The sequence below is a fragment of the Citrus clementina genome, unplaced genomic scaffold, assembly GCF_000493195.1.
Source record: "Citrus clementina cultivar Clemenules unplaced genomic scaffold, Citrus_clementina_v1.0 scaffold_3, whole genome shotgun sequence".
In the NCBI taxonomy this organism is placed as follows: Eukaryota; Viridiplantae; Streptophyta; class Magnoliopsida; order Sapindales; family Rutaceae; genus Citrus; species Citrus x clementina.
The window spans coordinates 19250846-19261408 of record NW_006262339.1 but is presented as its reverse complement, the minus strand read 5'-3'; the positions used below and the strand labels follow the sequence as shown (position 1 = coordinate 19261408).

General features: G+C 32.7%; 1 protein-coding gene across 1 annotated transcript; it reads left to right on the top strand.

Moving 5' to 3' along the window:
* Positions 1-7972: 7972 nt before the first annotated feature.
* Positions 7973-10541, top strand: LOC18049157 (serine/threonine-protein kinase-like protein CCR4). The gene has a single exon (XM_006441483.2). It carries the CDS (start codon positions 8035-8037, stop codon positions 10339-10341), a length of 2307 nt encoding a protein of 768 aa, XP_006441546.2. The 5' UTR covers positions 7973-8034; the 3' UTR covers positions 10342-10541.
* Positions 10542-10563: the final 22 nt, after the last annotated feature.

Genomic DNA, 10563 nt, shown 5'->3' with positions numbered 1-10563 from the left:
AGAGAAAAAATCTTTTTCTCTTATATGTATAATGTGGCCGCTCTTTGTTTCTTTAGAGAAAACAATCCATTTTATATCTCTCTTTGGTAGAAACTCTAGGCTCCATATTTATATTTTTTTAATTCTATTAAATCACATTTGATTTAAATTAAAAAACAATAAAACCAAAAGTGTCGTTACTTGTTCTTGTGTTATAGGGGCCCACTTTGTAAAATAACATAAGACCCCTTTCACACTAGCATATTAAATAGAGCCTTTCACTAAATAATATATTTAGGCTTTTAACCCAAATAACTAAGTATCTTGCTTATTAATCCAGTAGCGGTGCAATTAATTAAATGAGCTAACCTGGGGATCATATGGGTACATACAATAGTGGCTACAATAATTAGGTCTGTAATTAAACTAGCCCAATTATTTAATTACAAATCTACTCCACTAAAAGATTGGAATTGATCTCTATAATTGTATGCTATCTAGGATAGTGTTTTCGAATAATAATTCGACCCATGCCACATTGATTTCTTTACTGCATAATCTTTTGTACCACATCGTTAATTAAATCGATATCTTAATTGTCCAATTAATTTAATCATATCTTATTCTTTGATACTTACTGGTTTCCTTCAATGATCATTTTCAACATATTAAATATGTTGACATACTCTGGCTAGAGAATTTTATGATCAAGTGCCGAAAACCCATCAAAAGATGTGTTGTACAAATTCTATATTGTTAATCTATAATTTCAATACTCATAATTGCTCCCACCAAGATACCGGGTAATCTTGACTACAAGTATGGGTCGTGTCTATTGGTAACTCAAATGGAATAACAATTACAATTATGAAATCATAACTAACTCAATATTAAGATTACAGTAAAATCAATGCCTATGAGATTTAATAAGTATGACAGTTATTACAAAGTTAATTAAATTTCATGTGTGATCCTGTTAAATTTATTCGTACCACATCAATAAATTCATACATGATTAAGACAAATCATTCAATGAATTTATTACAGTCTATACCTAAATAAAGTGCTCAACTTTATTTATCAATTGTGAACTTAATTTATTTAATCATAAGATAATTTATGTTTACGTCTTCTGTGAATCCACATAGTGATCATATAAATACATATAATATGATTAAATGGACTTTACTCAAAATATTAATGTAATTAAGATACTTGAATAAAATACCTCATTTATTTTATTAATCAGAAAAATTATTTATTACAATTAAATAAACACACATGCTTTTAAAGAGCATATTTTTCCAACACCATCACCATTCCATCATGCTCTAATTTGATATTGTATAGAAGTTAGATGACTCTAATTGTGATAATCAGCTGTAGAAGATGACAAGATTTACATTACCCTTAAACGACCGGTTTTGATTTTCCTTTTGTTGTCTTTAATTTGAGCTTCAAAAGCTTCTAGTGTCAGTTCAATGTCTGTTAAGAACACTTAAACGCCGGTCAACATTTAGATTATCAGAAGGGTTTAATTGCTCAAATTCTTTTTTCTAACTCATTGTGAGAATTTTCTGAGATGATGTTTTTGCATGACTGAGGAATTTTTGAGAGAAATAATACTATCCTAGTATCTTTCTCTTCTTTTCATTGTAATAGGATCCCCTCATGATGCTATATTTGATCATCAGTGGGTGGAATCCGGTCTAATCTAAAAAAAATTCATTAATACGCCTTAAATTTTTCTTAGTTTTTCATGTATTAATAGAGTTTTATTTTATTTTTACACATGTCTCCAATTCAACTTTTTTTATTTATTTTCTTTTTTAAAGTTGGAGTTAGAGACTTATTTTTATCAAATAATTCAATTATATATGTATCAATAAATTGAAATCATTTTGGAGCTAAAATCTTACTACTATTTTAACTTATTGTTAAAAAGTATTATGGTTTGTAGTAATTGAAAGAAAAGTATGTTAATATATTATTACATTGCCACTTGTACAAGAAAGTTACAAATTGGTATATAGTAACAGTCAACAACAAATCATAATTTCCTGCCTTCATGGTTTATTTGCTTCACAATTATACTTGCTTGTTTTCATCAAGTTATTCAAATTTTTATCTTTTCTATCAATAAAGTACAAAAGAAATTCATAAATAATTTTTTTGGTACAATTTTAATAATTTATATTAATAAACCTATTTCTTGCGTTGTTCTCATTCTTGCAATAAATATATGTATTTTTCTAATAATTTTTGTATCGCTAAATGTATTTCCTAACTCTTTTATAAGCATCATTAATCACACAAATTTACAATAAATTTATAAATTAACTAATATTGATGAAAGGTCCTATGTCCCGTCCCTGTTAATTGTCCTTGTCATTTATTTGCGTCTTCCCTTGCTTGGTTTACTTGTCACCATGGATCGTAGCTGGTTTTTTTAATTCATTTTGTCACATGACAAGGTTTGATTTGTTGGTACAAATTCATGCCCTATAGCTACAAATTCAAAATTTCATCTTTTACATTTATGTACGGGATAAAGGCTTTTATTTTCTACGTATTAAAAATGTACGATTAATTTTTAGTTTTTATCTTCCTCAAAATTTGAACTCGGGTAGTTAGTCAAATTAAAACTTTTTAAAAATCACTGGATCAGGCTCCTGAGGACTTCTAAATAGAGACTTTAGTTTTATAAATCTACAGTAAGTGTCTCCATATTAGACATAAATTTTCCAACCATACTTGACAGACTTGAACAACGCTATAATTACATAGGTATCAGCTCTTGATAAATTTTAAAAATGATGTTAGTATATATTGTAATATAATAATTTAACAAAGAAAAAGACAAGGTCTACAACTACAAGTCTACATTCATATAAAAGAGAACCATTCAATACCGTCGTCTTCCCCCCCCACCAAAAAAAAAAATTATTAGCCTTCTTCCTAAATAATTGTCCATTTCTATTTAGATATAGAATTTGATATATCTTTTGAGAATCTATAAACTATAATTTCATCAATACATCATTGACCGATAGAAAAATTATTGTAAAGGACAGCCTTGCTTATAAACTTTTCTTTCCCCTTTCTTTTCTTTGTACTTATAATTGTATCATTCTAACTAGTATATTTATATGTGTTAGTGATTATACGTAATTGCATAGGAAATTGAAATGTTAACTAAACTTAGTTCGAGGCTCAGTCATAGTAATGTTGCATTTTTCCAGTCAAAATTCGGGACCTGATGCCATGTAGATTGATTTACTTGTATAATGGGCTAAAATAAGTGGAAGACTCGTTGGTGACAATGAGATAGGAGAAATGGATTCCTTTGAATGTAACTGATCAACGACGTCTAAACAAGTGCGTTTATGATAAGATCAAGAGCAAAGACCGAGAGGCAATATTGACTATACGTATCATACCACGTATACGTTATGGTATATAGCAATTTGGGCTGGAAAACAAAAATTATAACATGCTAGGAGATTGTTATTCACAATTAAAAATAAAAAAATAAAAAAGAATAACACTAGTCATATAAGAATGTCAAAAATACATGTTCAGCCCAAATTAGAACGATTGTCTGGCCTAAAATCTAAATTTTATGAAAAAATTATAAAATATTTATTATTTTAAATAATTTATTTATTTGACCAATTTATTACATGTATTTAAAATTTATATTTTCAAATGTAATTTCATTAAAATAAAGTTTAAAATAAAATTATAAAATAAGTTAAAAAAATATACATGTAGAATATTATAAAATATAAAACCCTGAATCAACTTAAGTTTTTGCCATCCCTATAGTTAGGATAACATCTCATATGAGAGCATTCTCACTTTGTTAAAGTGATGATGTTATTAAAATTAAAAAACATATATTTCAATATATGTATATTGGAAAAGGGATTGCTAAAATGGTTATGGAGGCTTTCTTATTTTCAGAAATGATCACATAAATCCGTTTTTATAACATGTTCATGGAGACCTTCATGCATACTTGAAAAATTTGTTTAAAAAAAAAGTGTTTTGCATCATTATGTGTCCGTAAAGCAATTGAAAACAAAAATACTTGTAATCATTTCACTAAACCACGAGGGTATTCCTATCCTTTCCCCTTATTTATAAGTATTTGTTTGGAAAAGAAATTATGCCAAACATAATTGACTCGATCAACTTACTCAACATCCTTTTATTAAAGAGGAAAATTATTTATGTTTTGAATTTTTGACCGAGCAATAAGGTGTATGGAAAAGTGAATGATAAGAAAATTCAACTTATAAAAATAGTCCCGAAGCTCATAAATTCTAAAAGTTCAGGAGCAATCACTAATCATGAAGGGGAATACTGTTTGTACAATTGTACTCGGTGTGAATCAAAGCACTTTTCATGTTAACTCATAAGCGCTTTTAATACGAAGCACTTTGTCCAGGTATCAAGTCAACGTAGAAGAGATCACTCGTTTGCATACAATAAAGTAATCGCTATACATCTTATCGAAAGCTCTGTTCATGATTGGCACTACCCAGGTCCTTTAGGTAAATTAAACTCGAAGAGATATTAATTATAATGCCATTTTGTGAAAATAAGATGTGATCATGTCACTAAACTGTGAATTGATTTTATCTTTTCTTCATTTAATGGGTATTTGTTTGCAAAAGAAATGATGACAAACTTAATTTACTATATTATAATTCGTCAACTTATTCCACTTCCTTAATTAAGAGGAAACCTATTTACGTTCGTTTTTTGACCGAGCATCAAGGTGCACGAAATTGTTCAGAAAAGTGAATGTAAGAAAATTCAACTCATAGACTTGCGAAAGCCTAAAAAATTCTAAAAGCTGGGGGTGTGGAGAAAGCACTTTTCACATTGACACTACATAAGTGCTTTAAACATGAAGCACATTGTCTTTTTGTCAAATGTCAAGTCAACGAAGACGAGAGTCGGTTTGTAATAACTACGTGCATATCGAAAGTTCTGTACTGTACCAACTACGTATATTATACTCGAAGAGACATTAATTGTTAGTTCATTTTGTTGGGTATAAAAAAATTTAAAATATATATGAAATAATAATTTTTTTTTTCGGCGGTACATGTAAACTAATGGAAATAAAATAATAAAAGTATGCATATATCTCAGTTACTTATTTAATTATTTCACGAGTATACAAAACTTAGTACAATATTCAATTATACAATCTTATACATTCCAATCCGATCTCATGATAATATCCAACCAGATTGTATTTAAGCAAAACACAAGGAATGTTTCACAAACTTTTGTTTACCTCTTTTGTAACATAATTTAAAAAAAAAAACACAATTTAAAGATTATTACATAGTTTTCACTAAATATTATTAACATTGTGTCAGCAATTTACAAGAAGAATTGCACCAAATATCCCCAGATAGGCTGATAATGCGAAAATTACTTAAATATACCTTAACTTAGTTAACAAAAACTCTTTTCTCTTGAATAATAAAAGGACCAACCTTTTCTTAATGCTTTAAATAAAAATTATACTTTTGTTAACTTCTTAATCCCAAAGATAAATAATAAGATTAAAGAAATTAAAATAACTTAGTTGCTAATTACTTTTCAAATGATGTCTAAACTTTCTAAGGACAAAAGGAAATATGAAAAGGGAATTTTATTGCTTTCCTTTTTAAATACAAAGTGTTGTGCTTGCTAAAAGCCTCTCTCTTCTCTCAGTAGTTTGAGAGAGATATATATATATGTATATATATATACAATTTGTGTAAACTAACTATAGTTACAAAAAGATTCACTCTAGTTACAAAAAGATTTGACTCTAATTATAAAAGATAAATATTTCATTTACAACTGTCAATTTACCAAAGGACCAACTAAAAAGTAAACAAGAAAAAGCACGACTGACTACTGTATTTTATAATGATTAGGTTCAGTAAAAAAATGGTAAAACTATAAGATACCTTCACAGTTTTTTCCTTAATGAGAAGTGAGTAATGGTAGGACATATGTAAAGATGAAATAAAGAAAAGGTTGACTACTTGAGTTTCTTGGTTACTTTCAAACAACTGGCTGAATATTATTTTCATAGTGTAGTTTATTTGTTCATCATTCCGCCAATAGCTTCTGTTATGTTTTCATCCCAACGACTAGTGACTCATAGCTTCTATTTTTGACCCGATGCTGGCATTCCATTGACCTCAATTATCACATCTAAAATTCTCTGGATTATTAATAGCAGTGAAGGAATGAGTTGATCTTTAGGAACAAGATGCTTTTGCGCTAAAATTGTATAATTTTGTCCTTGGACTATGATCTTGTCGTGCAGCTCAATTCATTCATAAAATACTACAATTGCATATGTTCTTTTATATGCCTTTTGCAGAGAAGATTGGTTTATCATGATAATGCCTTCTTTTAAACCTTTTAGCTCCTTTGCTATGAGGATGACATGATATGCTGACAGTATGACACATATTTTCCTTTTACTGATTATTTAGGGTCTCAATGGTAAAGAACTGAAGTTTAATAACAATGGTGCTGGTTTTAAAATAAATAAGGCTTTGGTTAGGGGTGATAGAAAGGATTTAAATCTGTCTAGGCTAAAAAGATAAATGGTTCTAATCATTCCAAAACTTAAGAGTCTTAAATTACAAAACTTCATTGTCTAGTGTTTTGGCTAAGGAATAATCAAATGAGATGGTTAGAAAATCATTTGTAAGAGCAGTGATGTTTTTTAGTTCTAACAATCCAGGTCTGAGGTCAACTAAGAAATTCATCTGGTGATTGATTATTTGGTTGGCTACTGAAACAAAATCTTGGTACAAGGTCTCTACTATACTTTCTTTTACAATGTCTATACTCTCACCAATGAGGGTAAAATGTTTTTGGATTTTTACTAATTGTCCTGCTGGGTCATGGTTGAATATTTCTTGTTGTGGCTGTTTGTGGTCAAAAGTTTGGGGTATTTTTTAGTGATTAACACAAAAATGCCCTAATGTATAATTATCCGACTAGCTTGACCCACCCAAATTGTCCTATACAATAATATAAGTCCTTACTTAACTAGTACTCAACCATACAAGACATGGCCTTATCAGACTTTCGTAGTACTTAATGATATAAAACAATTTTACTCTACTTAGGCCCCCATTTGGATTGAGGTTGAAATGCTATAAGTTATGATAAAAATAGTGTTTGATGAATTTTTTAAAGTTGATTAATAAGTTTCTCTATTTTATAACAACTTTTAAAAGTAGGTAGGAAATCATTTTCTATAAGTAGCTAATTAAAAAGCACCTTTTTAAAATTTATATTATAATCTTAATATTTTAACAAAAACCATAATATACAAATAAAAGACAATTTAAATTTATGTCTATTTTTGTCATTATATAATAAAACAATAGTTCGATAATAAAATTTATCAAATGCATGTACTCTACTTTTTAAATTCACACTAACTGCACAATAACATAATTTATCAAACACTAAGATACTTTTTTAATTAACAACTTGTTGCATCCACACAATAGAAGTAACTTATTTCATTAGCCATAGAAATTCCAAACGCAACCTTACCTGATTTACTCGACTTTAATGACGATCCAATTTTTTTGTGCAAGTTTGATGATTTTATTTTTCGCCCACCGCATGTTGAAATATCCATGTAACAAATTAAATCTGGTGGGGGTATAAATTTAGAATTTTCAAGTTATTGGATACAAAATTCAAATAGTGAAACTGTGCCAAGGGGAAGTGTCTTAGAGTCGATCGAGTGAGCATTTCAAACTCTTGACCACACGCGCTCCTTCTACACAACTTGTTCTTCTTCTTCCTCCTCGCCTTGTTCTCTCAAAACGACTCGGTCTTTGGTCCTCAATAAACTACACCAAACCGCGTTCCTTTTCTTTCTCTATCTCAGAAACAACTCTCTTTACAAATTCATCACCAAAAACTTCACCTCCCAAACTCTTTTTTGTCCCATCATGAAATTAACAAAACATTCAATAATATTAATCCTCCTCCATTACAGCCATGTTTAACGAGCCCAACAACCCTTTTTTGCTAACTACACTATTATTATTATTCTTTGTCTCTTTAGTTCCCTTCAATTCTTCGCTCTCGACTTTCTCAATATCCGAAACTGGAAACCAGTCTTTAGTTTGCGCGTTGATACCTTCTTCCCGGCCGGGAGATTTTTCTCTCAACTGTTCAATTCCTCAGCTTATTCCTGTGAATCCCAATGCTTCATTTGCAAGTATTGTATCCGGAGATGGATTCTTGTGCACGTTAATAACATTTTCAGCTTCGTCATCTTCAGTTATGCATTGCTGGAGATTCTCTGCTGATGGTATTATCAATGACTATAAAAGAATATATCGGGGCCCTGCTTTGCAACAACTTGAGGCTGGAAACTCTCACATTTGTGGCCTTGTTAATGGGACCAATGATCTCCATTGGTGGCAATGGCCTGATTTCAACTCAACTTCAATTCATAACTTCTCTAATATCGCTGTCGGTGAAGATTTTGTTTGCGGGTTGTTAGAAAATGGCACGATCACTTGCTTCGGATCGAGAAATAGTCCAACCAGCGTCACTCAGAAAGTTCCAAGTGGGATTTTCAGAGTGGTAGCCGCTGGTTTTCGGCATGTTTGTGCCATAGATGATGATCAAGAGTTGCGCTGTTGGGGGGATTCGGTGGGTGAAGTGCCGCAAGGTAAGTTCAAAGCTTTGGCCTTGGGAGAAAATCGTAGCTGTGCTCTGAGAAACAATCAAAAAGTTGTTTGTTGGGGGCAGAATGGTTTCACTTTGCCAGATTCTTTGCAGGGAATACCTTTTGTATCGATTGAAGCTAAACGAAGCGTTTTCTGTGGAGTTTTGACATCAAATTACTCCCTCTATTGTTGGGGCAATGAAAGTTTTAGCTCAAATCATATGGTTTTTGAGCGTGTTTTACCAGGACCATGTACTAACACATGTCCATGTCCAATGTTGCCGGGTTCTGGCAATGTTTGTGGCGAGGGACAAATTATTTGCCAGCCTTGTTTTGAGAAAACATCAGTCATACCTAGTCCTACGCCGCAGCCACAGCAGCCACCGGAGTCCGGAAGTCGCGGCGGCTGGAGTGGGAGAATGGTGGCTCTCCTAGTTGTGGGCTGTTTAGGCTCATTGGTAGTGGTGCTTGTATCTGCTTTCTTTGGCTACAAACACTGCAAGTGTAAAGGCTGCCGTGTGCATGATTCTGGGCCCCTCGATGAGGCCGTGGCTCAAGCACAATCAGCACAGCCGCCAATGCCGCCACCTCCTCCGTCACCACCAGTTCTGGAGAAAAAGCTTAGCCAATTGGCTAGCATGGGGAATGCAGGTCGTTTGGAGGAGTTTTCTTTAGAAATTCTACTTGAAGCCACTAACAATTTCTCAGAAGATCACAAGATTGGCTCAGGAAGTTTTGGCGCTGTGTACAAAGCAACATTAGATGACGGGCTCCAAGTAGCTGTTAAACGAGCTGAAATATCAAGCACTTCATCTTATGCCATTGGCACCAAGCGCCAAGAAGACAAAGACAATGCTTTCATCAATGAGCTTGAATCTTTATCTCGACTTCATCACAAGAATCTTGTTCGTTTATTAGGCTTTTGTGAAGATCGCAATGAGAGAGTCTTAATCTATGAGTACTTGGAAAATGGCACCCTTCATGATCATCTCCACAACCCACAAAGTTCATCACCGCTGAAGTCATGGCCTGCTCGGATTAAAGTAGCCTTGGATGCAGCTAGAGGGATTGAATACTTGCACGAGTACGCTGTACCCTCGATCATACACCGCGATATCAAGTCATCGAACGTTCTGCTCGACGCCACGTGGACCGCCAAAGTGTCCGATTTCGGACTGTCTTTGATAGGTCCCGAGGATGACGAGTCACACCTATCACTCCGTGCTGCGGGCACGGTCGGGTACATGGACCCCGAGTACTATAGGCTGCAACAGCTTACCGAAAAGAGCGATGTATATAGTTTTGGAGTAGTACTATTAGAAATATTATCCGGATACCGGGCAATTCATCGGACCGATAACGGCACGCCGAGGAATGTAGTTGATTTTGTTGTTCCATATATAGTTCGAGATGAAATTCACAGAGTTTTGGATCGCAATGTGCCACCACCAACACCATTTGAAATAGAGGCAGTGGCATACGTGGGTTACCTGGCAGCTGATTGTGTCACATTAGAAGGTAGAAACAGACCTTCAATGACTGAGATTGTAAATAGCTTGGAAAGGGCTTTGGCTGCATGTTTGGTCTCCCCATCAATCTCCCGGTCGGCCACTTCCTCTTCCACATAGCACCCACGCCCCAATTCATGTACACTAATGAAATTTCTCCATTTTTGGAGAGCAAACCACCCATTCTTTCGTAATTTGTTCATATTTTACACATATTTCCGCTCATTTGTTGATTGAGTTTAGTTCTACAATTGTTCGACAGTTTACGTAATGAGAATCATTCTTTAATCCTACATGTCCGTGTCAATAATACATGTTAGCATGTTCTTCGTAAATTCATAA

What these genes read in the sequence shown, in the direction of transcription:
- LOC18049157 (XM_006441483.2), top strand. Translation starts at nt 8,035, where the DNA reads ATGTTTAACGAGCCCAACAACCCTTTTTTGCTAACTACACTATTATTA.